At 47.3% G+C, this 15,491-nt stretch overlaps 1 protein-coding gene across 4 annotated transcripts in view; it reads left to right on the forward strand.

Annotated features, from left to right (window-relative positions):
- Positions 1-15,491, forward strand: part of FCHSD2 (FCH and double SH3 domains 2) — a 376,100-nt gene that overhangs the window by 73,854 nt on the left and 286,755 nt on the right. For all 4 annotated transcript variants that reach the window (XM_053385391.1, XM_053385392.1, XM_053385393.1 and 1 more), the window contains exons 5-8: positions 2,091-2,235; positions 13,123-13,256; positions 13,545-13,599; positions 14,631-14,759. In XM_053385391.1, coding sequence (XP_053241366.1) covers positions 2,091-2,235; positions 13,123-13,256; positions 13,545-13,599; positions 14,631-14,759 — 463 coding nt within the window. The remainder of the gene's footprint in view (positions 1-2,090; positions 2,236-13,122; positions 13,257-13,544; positions 13,600-14,630; positions 14,760-15,491) is intronic.

Raw genomic sequence — 15,491 nt, forward strand, 5'->3', positions numbered from 1 at the left:
ATATATCTCTAGGTGCCAGGCAAAAACATTCTCCTAGGCCTTTGGCTAATTTAACAGTCCGTGGCCTTTTAAATTAGGAGGGTATTGTTTTGTTGGTTACTATGTTATGTACAGTGGTGCCTCGTGTTACAGACGCTTCAGGTTACAGACGCTTCAGGTTACAGACTCCGCTAACCCAGAAATATTACCTCGGATTAAGAACTTTGCTTCAGGATGAGAACAGAAAACGTGCTCCGGCGGAATGGCGGCAACAGGAAGCCCCATTAGCTAAAGTGGTGCTTCAGGTTAAGAACAGTTTCAGGTTAAGAACGGACCTCCGGAACGAATTACGTTCTTAACCTGAGGTACCACTGTATTTTTGTGTTTTTATATTGTAAACTGTCCTGTGATCCTCAGATGAATGGCAGTATAAAAAATAAGTATGAGCAAATTTGCATATGCTGTTGTGCTAAATGTTATAAGTTGCTTCCATGGAGGAAGTTCATGAGAGATGGATTGATAAGGATAGAAAGGTGAAAAAGAATAATGGAGCGTTTCATTCAAGCTGCTCTTTATTAGGCATAGCAAACCACACATTATAAAACAAACACCGTATACAAATTGTGGAAAATATGGATTCAGCATAACAATTTGCATAAATAATACAGTATAACACTACCACATCACCGACCAATCAAGAACCACTAAATTTCTCTATAATGGCCCAGTCTTTCCACATGGACAGCACTCAAAAATTTAGCCACTATTAAACTAATTTGATCATTCCTGTCCGAGAGCAGGTCCTGAACCGTTGGCGGCATAGAGCCGAGCCTGTTAAGTTGCAAGGCCTCTAACAATTGTCTTCTGGCATAAATGCCAAAATCACAAGGAAAGAAAATATGCTTCAACATAACAGGTTCCTGCCTACCACATTTGCAGAGACACTCTGCTTCTGGGAGAGCTAAATATCTTCCTCTTACTATCATTGAGGGAAACGTATTAAATCTGGCTAGCGTAAACAGCCTGCACAGTTCATGATTCTTCAGATTTGCCATGTAACCCTTTTGAAAATCTCTACACAAAGGGAGATTTAAATAGAGAGGAGAGCAAGTGCTGTGCTTTGCAACCTTGAGAGTGGAGAGAACACTTTTTCCTGTAAAATATCAGAATTATCATGGGGTTGAAACAACTTCCGTGTAAGGAAAGGTTGCAGCTATTTAGTAGAGGAAAAAAGGCAAATAAGATGTCGATACAGTAAGTAAAGGTAAAGGGACCCCTGACCATTAGGTCCAGCCGTGACCGACTCTGGGGTTGCAGCGCTCATCTCGCTTTATTGGCCGAGGGAGCCGGCGCACAGCTTCCGGGTCATGTGCCCAGTATGACTAAGCCGCTTCTGGCGAACCAGAGCAGCGCATGGAAACGCCGTTTACCTCCCCGCCAGAGTGGTACCTATTTATCTACTTGCACTTTGAGGTGCTTTCGAACTGCTAGGTTGGCAGGAACAGGGACCGAGCGACGGGAGCTCACCCCATCACAGGGATTCGAACTGCCAACCAGTAGAGGGCATGTAAAAATAGACATATTTGTCTCTCTCATATTTGTCCAGGAAAAGGCACAGTTGATGCTGCAACTGAAGCTGGTGATGGGCACTCTTTACCATGAAGGGTCCTGGACCTCATGGGCAAAGATGGTTCCAAGGGCACTGTCTCCTTCAAAGCACACCACATCCTCATGCAAGAATATGCCAACTACCCCCTGGATCCACCTGCTCATTCCTCCCCCGCCCTTTCACGGATAAACCAGGAAGGGTAAGGGTCAAGAGGGCAAGTAGTGGGATGGACAGCCAGAATCGCTTTATCAGGTCTGATTCCACGGACTCGAAAGTCAGTCAGATTTCACAGACTCGAAAGTCAGTTCCACAGTCAGGCCTGATTCCACAGACTCGAAAAAGACACCTCACCAAAGACAGGATTGCAGCAGCATGAAGATGAGCGATTTGCCCTCAAATTGCCTAGCAAGCTTATCACAGCAGGCCTTTGATGGTTCCAACAGCCCATTAACTGGCGCAAGTGATACCAACCTTCTCTCTCTCTCTCTCTTTTGTATTTTAGGAGCATGTATCCAGTGTGGAAATCATTTCTTGAAGGCACAGTGCAAGTGGCTCAATCCAGACTCAATATCTGTGAAAATTACAAGAACCTAATTTCTGAACCTGCCAGGGCAGTCAAGTGTTTTAAAGAACAGCAGCTGAAGAAGGTATTGTCCTAACAGTTCGTCCGATGTTTCAAACGTTTGTGTTCCAGGGTGCAGATTTGAAGAGAGAGGAGGGAGAGGGAGATGTACCCCCCACTAAGATTATTTTGTTAAGTGTGTTTCATCTGAGGCAAAGGGGCTTAGCGATTGAGCCAGATGACCTTGAGGCTTGTCTCAACTCTACCGCTCTTGAGATGATGTACACAGATGCTTTCTGTTGAAGTTAAAACTGAGTTTCTTTTTTTCTGAAGCAACAAAGTACCATCATGTGCCTTGTATTTTAGCTAAATAGCTGGGGGAGAACAGGCATCACAGCTTGCTTTCTCAATGAAATCAAATACATCCCGTGCCGCTGCAAAAAATCTATGAAAAATAAGCATCTTTGGAGGTAGCTTTGAACTTTTCCCAGTTAGTCTGGGGTAGGCTTTGAATTTAAGGTGTGGTACCTTTTTAAAATGTTTGAGGAATTATTGAAGGATCTAAGGGTGTAGCGGAAATCAAGATGATTCAGCCACATCCTGTAAAGACATCCCAGGCAGCTGGCCAGAAAAATCAGTACAGAGGCAACCTTGTGCCTTAATACACAAAGGGGGCTATTCTGATTAAAGGAGGCAAATGTTACTTTTCCTTTTTTTTCCCCTTTCCTTTTCCTCTTTTTTTGAGAAATGATTCAGTAGCTGAAGGGTCAATCTCCTAGCTTTGTAGCAATATATTTCATGTATGTGTACCTGAAACATGTCCAGTGTGAAAGGTACCAATTCATCAGTTTAGATGCTAATCTTCAGCTGTTTTTAAAGTGACATCGTGGCAATTAATTTTGCATTGGGTAAATGGGTTGCAGGTCAGTGTTAGGATAGAACTTAATGTATTTTCTGGCCTACAAGACTACTTTTTAACCCAGGACAATCTTCTCAAAAGTCGGGGGTCGACTTATACGCCGGCTACAGCAGCAACTCCCCACCAAAGGGGAGTAAATTAAATCAGAGGACACCAAGCTCTCTAGATGAAGCAGAAATACGCTTGAAAATTGGCCCCAGGTGCCTCCCCAATCACCAGCAACAGAATGACCCTAACCGCTCCCGGTAGTAGACCACGTGGTCCAAAATGGCAGCCTTGCGTTGCCCCAGCAGCTAGACACGTGGCCCAAGCAGTCCCCGAGTAAAAGAAAAGGGTCACAACAAAGGCAGGGAACCAACAACAGCATTAAGCGCACCCCCAGCCACTGGGAAGTGGAGCGGATTTCCGAGCCGGACTGGAGACTGTTTTTTTAAAAAAAAATTATTTGCTGTGTGTTGGAAGAGGGGTAGTCTTATACGACGAGTGTATCCCAAACTCTATATTTTAACTGGAAAAGTTGGGGATCGTCTTATACGCCCGGTCGTCTTATACGCCGGAAAATACGGTAGTTCAAAACAATGTGTCGCTAATTTAACTGCATCTCACAGGGTAAAACAGCTTTGGGGAAAGGGCAGTGGAGAGGTGACAGGAGAAGACTACAGTGGTGCCTCGCAAGACGAAATTAATTCGTTACGCAAGTTTTTTCTTCTTGCGAGTTTTTCGTCTTGCGAAGCACGGTTTCCCATAGGAATGCATTGAAAATCAATCAATGCGTTCCTAGGGAAACCGCCTTCAGACCAGGTCCGGGGACAGTCTGTCCCCCGACCTCTTCTGAAGGCTGGGGGGGGGGGAGGACTTCTCCGCTGTCCCGGGGCGATCTGAAAATGCTGGCGGGCGGCAGCGAAGGCTGCGCTGCCGCCCGCCAGCATTTTCAGATCGCCCTGGGACAGCGGAGAAGTCTCCGCTGTCCGGGGGCTTTTAAAATGCTGGCGGGCGGCAGCGCAGCCTTCGCTGCCGCCCGCCAGCATTTTCAGATCGCCCGGGACAGTGGAGAAGTCTCCGCTGTCCCGGGAAGGCAGGCGGGGGGAGCAAAGACTTTTACCCCCTGCCGGCCTTCAGAAGAGGTCCAGGACCTCTTCTGAAGGCCGGCGGAGATTTCCTGTGATGGGATGGTGAGCTGCTTGTGCGTAAAATCCTAGTCCCTCAGAGTTTGGCTAAGTCCACAAACCTCTGTCTGTGACGGAGCTCCTTAAGCATGGCTCCATCAGTCGCTCGTCGAATCGGACAGTGGGCGTTTACGGAACTTCTTCCAGCATAAAAGCTCCTTAACGGAAACGCGTCTTCTGGACTCTCGGCGTGACAGTTTCCGGCGAGGAGTAGGTGTCCCTATGGGAGGTCCTGAAACCTCTCCACTGTTCTCGCTTGAAGTGTCTCTGAGCCCTCCCTCCGACTCACTTTCCCTTGGAACTCCACTTCTCCCCCTGCTGGTTCCCTCCTCAGCTGAATGGTCTCTCTCACCCTCTGTGAGCCCTTTCACCTCCTGCTCCTCAGATGGCAGTTCCCTGACATCCACCTCCCCTCCAGGGCCCCCTTCACCCCCTTCCCTCCCCTCCTCTGCGGGAGGCGAGGGAGCAAAACCCCTGAAAGAACCTCCCTCATCTTCCGAAGTTTCGAACACTTCCCTCCACCTGTTGCTGTTTCCGGTTTCCAAGTACTCCTCCTCATCGGAGTCTGTTCCTTCTTCCAACTCCGATTCCCTGAATCCTTCCAGTTCCTCCTCATCGTCGGTGGTGCCAAAGTACTCCCTCCGGAACCTCGCTACTGGCTGAGGTTTCCTGGGGAACCTTTGGTGGAACGTTTCGATCAAGATCTCGTCACGGACCTCCTCTGCCGTCACCCAGGTGTTTTCCGACTCCGGTTCCCCTTCCCACGCGACCAAATACTCCACCTGATTACCCTTCCACCTGGAGTCGATGATCTCCGCCACATGGTTGCTGCTTTCCCTTTCTTCTAAGACTGGCCCCCGTGTGGATACCCCTTCACCTTCCCCCCTATATGGTGACAGTAATGACCTGTGGAATACTGGGTGCAGTTTCATGTGGTTCGGTAACCGGAGTCTGAAAGCCACTGGGTTGACCTGTTGGATGACCTCAAATGGTCCCAATCTTTTGGGTCTCAATTTCTTGCAACCCCCCTTGAACGGCAACCCTTGGGTTGATAGCCAGACCTGACTCCCCACCCTAATGGTTTCACCTTCCCTTCTGCTCTTGTCTGCCTGCCTCTTATATTCTTCTTTGGCCCTTTCTAAGTTGAGTTGGAGTTGACGATGGATCGCTTCCATTTCTTCTACAAAATGTTCAGCGGCCGGGACACTCCATCTCTCCCCTCCTCCCCCTGGAAACGCCCTGGGGTGGCACCCATAATTAGCCAAAAAGGGGCTCATCCCGGTGGACACATTCTCCGCATTATTGTAGGCAAATTCCGCTAGCGCCAACTTTTCGACCCAATCGTTCTCTCTGTCATTGACATAACACCTCAGGTATTGTTGGAGGATACCGTTTGCCCTCTCCGCCTGCCCATTGGTCTCGGTGCCTGGCAGTCGAAAAGTTGACCTCTACGTGCAACAAGCTCATAAGTTTCCTCCAGAATCTGGACGTGAACTGTTTCCCTCTGTCGGAGACCACCCTCAAGGGGGCGCCATGCAGCCTAAAAATATGTTCTACAAACAATTTCGCTGTCTCTTCCGCCGTGACTGCATGTGAGCAAGCTACAAAGTGACCCATCTTAGTTAACAGGTCTACTACGACTAGTATGGCGGTTTTCCCCTGGGATTTAGGCAGATCAGTCATAAAATCTATCGATACCGCCTCCCATGGTCGTTCTGGTGTGGGTAACGGTTCTAATAACCCCGCTGGCGCCCGCCTTTCTCCTTTGGCTCTCTGGCATTGGTCACACCCTCTCACATACTCCCGTACATCCTCCCTCACCTTGGGCCACCAAAACTCCCTGGTCACCAACCACATGGTCTTGTGTTGCCCAAAATGCCCCGCTGTGGGGTTGTCGTGCAGCTGTTTGAGTACTCTTCCCCTCAATTCCCCTTCGGGTATATATAGTGCCCCTTTGTAATACAATGCCCCGTTTCTTTCTTCAAAACCTCCGGGGTCTTCTCCCTCTCTCCTTAAACCTCTGAGCTTATCCTGGGCGTATTCATCATTTACCGTTCCCTCTACCAGTTCCCTTTGCCCCACCCAGGCCGCCCCACACACCCAGCGGTCCTCTGGGATAATATGTCTCTCTTCAGGCGCTCCCTCCCCCTCCAAATATTCAGGTTTGCGTGAGAGAGCGTCCGCTCTGATGTTTTCTGGACCTAAAGGTAAAGGTAAAGGTACCCCTGCCCGTACGGGCCAGTCTTGACAGACTCTGGGGTTGTGCGCCCATCTCACTCAAGAGGCCGGGGGCCAGCGCTGTCCGCAGACACTTCCGGGTCACGTGGCCAGCGTGACAAGCTGCATCTGGCGAGCCAGCGCAGCACACGGAACGCCGTTTACCTTCCCGCTGGTAAGCGGTCCCTATTTATCTACTTGCACCCGGGGGTGCTTTCGAACTGCTAGGTTGGCAGGCGCTGGGACCGAGCAGCGGGAGCGCACCCCGCCGCGGGGATTCGAACCGCCGACCTTTCGATCGGCAAGCCCTAGGCGCTGAGGCTTTTACCCACAGCGCCACCCGCGTCCCTATTTTCTGGACCTGGCACATAGCAAATTTCAAAATGGAATTTGGAGAACTCCTGGGCCCACCTCACTTGTCGTTGGTTGAGCACTCGTGCCGTTCTCCAATACTCTAAATTCTTGTGGTCCGTGCACACTTGCACCTTATGCTGTGCGCCAATTAGTAAATGTCTCCATCTCCGGAACGCTTCGTGAATGGCGAGTAGTTCTCGGTCATATACGGTGTAGTTCCTCTCGGATTTGTTCAGCTTACGCGAAAAGAAGGCACACGGTCTCCATTCCGACTTATTGCTCCCCGGCTGAAGCAGCACCGCCCCCACCGCCCGGTCTGAGGCATCAGTTTCCACTCTCATGGGTTTTTGTAAATCCACATGCAGGAGCTGTTCTTCCGAAGCGAATGCCCTTTTCAATTCCTCAAATGCTTGCTCCGCCTCCGCCGTCCAAACGAATTTCTTCTTGCTGCTTAGACAGTCCTTGATGGGAGCCGTTAAGTGGGCAAAGTTCTTGATGAATTTACGGTAAAAGTTCCCAAACCCTAAGAACCTTTGCACATCCTTTTTCGTTTTCGGTGTCTTCCATTCCAGCACCGCCTGGACCTTGCCTGGATCCATGGCTAATCCCTTGTCTGATAAGCGGTACCCCAGGAATTCCACCTCCTTGGTGTGAAACTGACACTTCTCCAATTTCACCCACAGCTGGTTTGCTTGCAGTTGGCTCAGCACTTCCCTGACATCCTTTACATGCTGCTCCTCATTCTCTGAATATATCAGCACGTCATCGAGGAAGGCCACACAATTCTTGTAGAGCAGAGGTCCCAGGACATGGTTCATGAACGATTGAAAACATGCGGAGCCTGATTGTAATCCGAATGGCATAACTAAATATTCAAAAGCCCCCAAAGGGGTGAACATGGTGGTTTTCCATTCATCCCCTTTCCTTATTCGTATCAGGTTGTATGCCCCTCTCAGGTCCAGTTTCGTGAATATCTTTCCCTTCCTCACCCTGGTCAAAATGTCATCAATTCTGGGCATGGGGAAAGCCACTGGTTCTGACACTGCATTTAAGGCTCTAAAGTCCACTACAAGCCTGGGTTTATCCGTGCTTTTTTTGTCCACAAAAAACACTGGGCTCCCCCCCACCGCTCTGGACTCTCTGATGAAGCCCCTCTTCAGGTTTTTATCAATAAACTCCCTTAACTCCTGCATTTCCCTGTCTGACATGGCGTACAGCTTGCCCACGGGGAGCTGGGCCCCAGGGACCAGGTTGATTTGGCAGTCAAAGGCTCTATGCGGTGGTAGTTTATCTGCTTCCCTTTCGCTGAAGACCTTGCTCAGGTCAGCGTATTGTTTGGGCACCTTCCCTTTGTCCGCCACTTCCGTCCCTGCTAGAAAGGCTTTTGCCCCTTCTGGCACCTTTCCCTCTCTGCAGTGTTCCAGGCAATGTGCTGACCCAAAGGAAACCACTCTCTGATGCCAGCCCACTAGCGGATCATGCAACGCTAGCCAGCTCATTCCCAAAATAACGGGAGCCCCTCCCAGGGTGGCCACATTGAACGCTATCCTTTCGGTGTGCCTGGCCACCCTCATAACCATTGGGACGGTCTGTAGGCTAACTTCTCCTCCCAACAGCTCCCTCCCATCGATCGTGGTCACCTGCAGGGGGTTGCTTAAAGGGAGTATCTGTATCTGGTGTTCAGCTGCAAACTCCTTACTCATAAAATTACAGGAGCTGCCTGAGTCCAACAGCGCCTTTGTCTTTAGTGGGTATCCGTTTGCCAGCTCTAGCAACACCTCTATTACCAGGGCTGGTCTTGGAGGTTCCGGAGTGGGCACTTTTACTGCTCCTTGGCCTGGCTGCGGTGCCCTGACGGTGGCAGCCAGGCGTTGGCTTTTACTGGCTCCTGGACTCCCTCCTCCTTCCCCCCAACAGCTCCCGCCATCCCTTGCCATTCCTTTCTTTGCGGGCAGGCTCTGGCAAAGTGACCTGGCTGCTGGCAGAGATAACATTTCTTGGTGCTCTTTCCCTCCTTCTTCCTCCCTTCACTGGGATTTGAAACTGCGCGCGCGCGCGCTGTTCCAACTTCCATCGGCTCTCCTGGCGGGAAATTTGGCTCCGGAATCTCTGGAATGCGGAAATCCCTCCAACGCTCTCCTTTCCCCTCCCGCTTCTCCAAGGCTCTTGCCTCCTGGCGCGCTCCAATGGTCAGCGCTGATTTGGTCAGCTGGTCCATAGACTCCGCCCTGGGCGCCCCGGAAAGTTCGTCTTTCACCGCCGAAGAAAGCCCCTCTTCAAAAAGCATTTGAATGGGTTCCGCCGATAGGTCCCACCCCAATTTATGTATCAACATTGTAAACTCAGTCCAGTACTCACGAACCGATCGGCTACCCTGTTTACAAGCCATCAATTGTCTGCGCACCAGTCCCTGTTCAATCTCGCTGGAAAACATCAAATCCATGGCGCGAAAAAACTTCCTCGTGTCCTTCAGCATTTCACTATTCCCTGCCATCAGGGGTCTAACCCAGTCTCTCGCCCCTCCTTCGAGATGGCCAATCACAAACGCCACTCGCGATGCCTCGTCGGGAAAGTCGTCAAACTGCAGCTCGAGAGCATACTGCATCTCTGTCCTAAAGGCTTGATAGTTCCTGGGGTCCCCCCCAAACTTCTGCACCAATCCTGGCATCTTTCTTGCTAGTGTAGCGCCTTTTGCCTTTTCTGCATCCGGCGCCCTCCTTTCCTCTAGCCTCGCCGTTTGCAGCGCTAGCTGGACTTCCAACACCCTGTACCTTTCTTCCAGGCTTGGACCCTCTCCAGCTCCTCCTGCTCCCCCGGCTCCGGCTGGGTTGCTCATGATGCCTCTCTGCACAAGCTGCTTTCAGGGACTGTCTGATTGCTGTGATGGGATGGTGAGCCGCTTGTGCGTAAAATCCTAGTCCCTCAGAGTTTGGCTAAGTCCACAAACCTCTGTCTGTGACGGAGCTCCTTAAGCATGGCTCCATCAGTCGCTTGTAGAATCGGACAGTGGGCGTTTACGGAACTTCTTCCAGCATAAAAGCTCCTTAACGGAAACGCGTCTTCTGGACTCTCGGCGTGACAGTTTCCGGCGAGGAGTAGGTGTCCCTATGGGAGGTCCTGAAACCTCCCCACTATTTTCGCTGGAAGTGTCTCTGAGCCCTCCCTCCGACTCACTTTCCCTTGGAACTCCTCCTCCTCTCCCCCTGCTGGTTCCCTCCTCAGCTGAATGGTCTCTCTCACCCTCTGTGAGCCCTTTCACCTCCTGCTCCTCAGATGGCAGTTCCCTGACATTTCCCTATGGGCTTTCTTCTTGCGAAGCAAGCCCATAGGGAAATTCGTTTTGCGAAGCACCTCCAAAACGGAAAACTCTTTCGTCTTGCGAGTTTTTCGTTTTGCGAGGCGTTCGTCTTGCGGGGCACCACTGTATTTAATTCTTCCTCCAGTCTCTGCTTTTCTCCTTCAAATCACCCCTAAAGCTGCTTCTCGCCTCTGCTAGGTTCTAGATGCGTGTGTGGAAGAATAATCATGTCCTGAACTTGTGCACGTGTGTGTAAATGCAGTTGAAAAGCAGCAACTGGGAGAAGCTTATCATCCCTCTTTGTTTCAGTTCAAGTCACATCCTCCCAAATAAGCAGCTGTCTGGGTTTTGTTCAAAAGCATTTGTGTGTATTGTGTGTTTTAGTCCTATTTTTTTCTTTCTTTTTTTAGTTTTATTTATTTATTAACATTCTTATGTTACATCAGTAAACATTATCATATTACATTACAAGGCTTATTATAATATAATTTTCAGCATGTATACAAAGTTTATTTACAAAGTTTATATACCTAAAGAAAAAACACAAAGACAAAAAGCTATTCCAAAAATCATATATGCACCAACACTTTGGACTTCCTGTCTATCCCGTTGTATATTCCTTTTTTACAAATGACTGTACTCTTATTATGGTACATTTCTTTACATTTTATCTAATACATTCCTATATCAATATGTACCCTTGGTCTTATTTCTCAACTCAGTCTCTCTCCAGCGTCAATCAAATGCTAGCATAGATAGTGAACCTTTACTGTAGTTTTGAACATAAATCTTATATCTATCCCACTTTTCCATAAATTTTTGTTTTGAATTGCCTCTCAGGCTATTTGTCAACGGCGCCATTTCAGCAAATTCTTGTAGCTTGTTATGCCAATCCGTTATTGTCAGGACTTTTTAGTCCTAAATCTTGGGTGTACTTGTGCACCAGCGCAGCAGCTTCTTAAAGAATGCAGCACTTAATTTACATGTGTTGGACAGGTCCGTTTTAAGCCCTGTGCGCATCAGTATAGAAGTATGAGTTGCCTTAACCAAAGGTTTTTGTATCCCGGCTCACCCTACCCACTTCTTTCTTTATGTTGGTTGGTTTAAAATATTTACATGCTGCCCTTAATTATCAAATTCCAGGATGGTTTACGGAATGTATTAAAACAGTGTACCGTATTTTTTGCTCTATAAGACTCACTTTTTCCCTCCTAAAAAGTAAGGGGAAATGTGTGTGCGTCTTATGGAGTGAATGCAGGCTGCGCAGCTATCCCAGAAGCCAGAACAGCAAGGGGATTGCTGCTTTCACTGCGCAGCGATCCCTCTTGCTGTTCTGGCTTCTGAGATTCAGAATATTTTTTTTCTTGTTTTCCTCCTCCAAAAACTAGGTGCGTCTTATGGTCTGGTGCGTCTTATAGAGCGAAAAATACGGTATATTAAAACAACAACAGGGAACATCACAGTAAAGAAACGAGCGCAGTAGAGAAATCTAAAAACAGAAAGATAGGTCTGTAACAGATGTCAGAACACAGTTGAGATGGGCGCTTGTCATGCTTCAGGGGGAAAGGAATGCCAAAGGCTGAGTGTCACAGCAAGGAGGCTGCAGGATGTTCAGATGCAGGTGACAGAACAACCAGGAGGGCCTGATGTGTAGATCTCAAGGGTACAGGACAAGGTGCTCCCTCACATAAACAAGCCTCTAGCTAATTAGCACCTTGTGCTTCAACCTGGCCTGGTAATATACTGGCAGCCAGTGTGGTTGTATGAGGACAGGCTTCTGGTAGGCTGCACCATGTAGTAACCTATCCGCTGAGTTCTGCATTCCCTGCAGTTTCTGGACTACCCTGAAGCAAAACTCCCCAGAGAGCACATTGCAGTGGTCAATCTCAAGGTTAATATTGCCGTCCTTGTCCGGCAAAGACTGTAACTGGCACATCAGCCGAAGCTGGTAGACAGCTCTCCTAGGCCCTCCTCCTCTTCCGATTTATCAAAAGACATTCTCATATAAATAGCAGATCCGAAATTAATTATTGTACTTGTTCCCTGTATCCGCAACGGTGAGGTCACAAGAAATGGCATCTATTTGTTGCTTCGCTTGCATTCTGCAAATTGGTGTTGTAATTTTTCCAAGAAAGATCAATGAAAATTTGGAGACCATTGTCATAGATCTGGAGAGACTGCAAATGGTAGCTGAATGCCTCTCTTGGGAGTTCCAAACGTGACTTAAGCGCACATTTCTGTGTGTGTGTGTGTGTGTGTGTGTGTGTGTGTGTGTGTGTTATGCAGGGAGAGCTACTGTCTGTAACACACACACTGCATGCCATGTAGCATCTGTAACACTCAAAAATCAGCACGTCACAAAAATAACTCTTATATGAGAATTTGCCTTGGGAAGATTTATGTTCTGGAGTAAGAGCCATTCTTTGAGGTGAACTTACTGAGAGGCAAGGTAACCTAGTCACACATATGCAGGAATCCAAGGTAAACCAACAGTCTGTCTCCACAGACTGTGCCCTACCTGGTTCTCCAGGGATGATCTCAAATAATGTTTGATGGAGAAACTCATCCCCCAGTGTGTGCGGTCCCTGAAAATGGAGTCGTATTTCTGGCTATTATAGCTGGCGGTGATCAGTAGACCACCTTCTCTCCAGTGCTCCTTAAAAAACCATTTATCCCAGTGGCCATTACAGCATCCTATGGCCACGCTCCCATGGAGTAATACTTTGGCAGCACAATCACTTGCTCTGTGCTGAGCAGCTGTTAAACCTTTTTGCCTACGTCATCTTCCCAAGTATAACAGTTTGCACTGGCTGCGGTTACAGTTTGCAATGTTCCCATAGTAGACAATGTCAGCTTGCAGCAGCATGTACAGAATACGAATACTCTGTGTCAATATGTTCAGAATGGAAGGTTTTGTTGTTGTTGTTTTGAATTAGGGATACAGTAGCAGCGACTGTTCTACTTTGATGATGATAGCAATAATAGTTTTTCCTCTTTTGTGTGTTCTTTTTTGTTCAGTGTGTGGAGCAGCTGACCAGAATCCAGGCCGAATTGCAAGAGACGGTCAAAGATTTAGCTAAGGGCAAGAAGAAGTACTTCGAAACAGAGCAGATGGCTCACGCTGTCCGTGAAAAGGCCGATATTGAGGCCAAGTATGTAACGACGTGTCTACAATTCCTGCGTCTAAATGTGTTTAAAATAGCTTTATGTAATGCATCCTGCTTGAATATTAGTGATGTAATTCAAGCCTGTAAACAGGCACTCTGCTGGTCACCTTTAGAATCAAATCCAGTCGCTAGGAAAGAGTTGTCTCCATTTTCTCCAGTGCTGTGTCTATGTTACATCCATATTGGATCCATATCATCTCCAGATGAGCTGCTTTCTAAATGTAATGCCTGTTCTAGACATCTGCTGATCGATTCTCTTACTTTCGTTCACAGGTCTAAACTTAGTCTTTTTCAGTCAAGGATAAGTTTACAGAAAGCAAGTGTAAAGGTGAGTGTTGCGCAGTATAATTCTAGGGATATAAAGCATAAATCCATAAAGCAGAGCCTCATTAAACTGGCCAAACTGTGACCAGGGCGGGCTTGTTTTCTAGTTGCAGGTGTAACAATGCATTAGAATCCATTCAGAACATCCCAGGAATTTGAAGTTCTTAAGCATTTCTCATCGGCATCAAGATATAGCTGTCTATAATCTGTGAGAACTTTTTCCATCTCTGCCACAAGTGCAACTCTGGCCTCTTCCCAGAGGAGGAAATACTGCCCAGTGCCAAACCCTTCCCACCTGCTGGGTTTAGCAAGCAGGGTTTTAGCAGAGCTCTTGGCTTTGGCCAGCTAGCCTGTTTGCCTGATTATATTTAATATGGTCTTGTTTTGCTTACCTCATTGTGTACGGCAAAGTGTCTCCTGTAGCTACTTTGCCAGCCCAGCTAGTCTGCTTATGGCAGGACAATGTTTTTTTGCACTGAGAACATTCTGTAATACACAATTTGCAGAAGGCAAAAGGGCAAAGACTCAGATTCCATCTCAGATTATAGGAGTGGCAGGCAATTCTTCTGGTTGTTATGCAGCATTTATGCAACCTTCATAAAATATATTATTTATGTTCCTTACTAGAGTCATTTAGGGATAGTGTGATGCATTGTTGCCCCAGTGACATTAAATTACCCACCGGTGACATTAAATTACCCACTATGTCACAAGCTTAGCCTTTCGTTTATATTGTGGGGATAATGATCTGTTCTGTGGGGTTATTAGTAAAAGAACATACACGAAGTGTTTCGAACCCTCAATACTTAGCTCATAAATGACTAGTATTATATATTTGTACCCTGCTTTTTTATTTCAAAATTGTGGAACTAATTAGATACCTATTCTAGTCCATAAAGAATTGCAGCAGGTATCATTGGAAAGATATGCTGGGCTGTTAAACTTCATCCTCTTATTGCTTCACAATGTTGAACTTTCATGTCTTAATCATTGCTCATCATTTGCTTACCAACTAATTTTGTTTTATTGATATAGTTAAAAGCACGACGGTCTGAGTGTAATTCCAAAGCTACTCACGCGAGGAATGACTACCTTCTCACTTTAGCAGCCGCGAATGCACACCAAGATCGCTACTATCAGACAGACTTAGTAAATATTATGAAGGTAATGGCAGATAAAATTAAGTCAAATAATTTATTTCCCATCTCTGTATTATAGATTCTGTTATATGATACAGTGTTGTAATAATATAAGAGCGCTATTGCTTTGTGCTTAAGTTCATGCTGTGTCTTAAGATTTTGGAAGATTCAGAAATATTTCTATGCTTCCTTACTGTGTAATACCAGCCAAATAAAGCTGTAACTATGTCTAAACACTGTCAAGTTACAAACCCCCTAGATTATGAGTAGAGAAAATGGGTCAGTTCATTTATCAGACCGTGCCTGTAATTGTTACTGAAGTCAGAGTATGATGTTTGAATTGATAGTTTGGTTTATGGTCAGCCGTAAACCAGCACTGGAAATCATAGCTGGATTTTATAGGCCATTGTTGGTGCTGAGAAGATAGTCGGTAAAAGTGGGTAAACCCCTCCAAGTCACTTTTGGATAGTGTGCATTTGAAAGCTCAAACCGTGATTTGGGTCCTAAACCTATGATTAGTGCATGTGGGTTTGGTGTTAACATCTGAATTGAGCCAGCATTGCTGAAAGTTGAATTGGTGCACACTGAGTATTCTGCAGCCTGGATCTAAAGAACCAGGGAATTAGTTCTGCTTGTTCAGAGAGCCTTTGGACTTGTGGTTACCCCTTTACCATGCTTTTGAATTCTGAGTGGTGTCCCAAAGGCGCTGTGTTCTGAATGGCATGAATGCCCCACCAAGAGAGGGCACTCCACTGGG

This window comes from Podarcis raffonei, chromosome 4 (genome assembly GCF_027172205.1).
Source record: "Podarcis raffonei isolate rPodRaf1 chromosome 4, rPodRaf1.pri, whole genome shotgun sequence".
Lineage (NCBI taxonomy): Eukaryota > Metazoa > Chordata > Lepidosauria > Squamata > Lacertidae > Podarcis > Podarcis raffonei.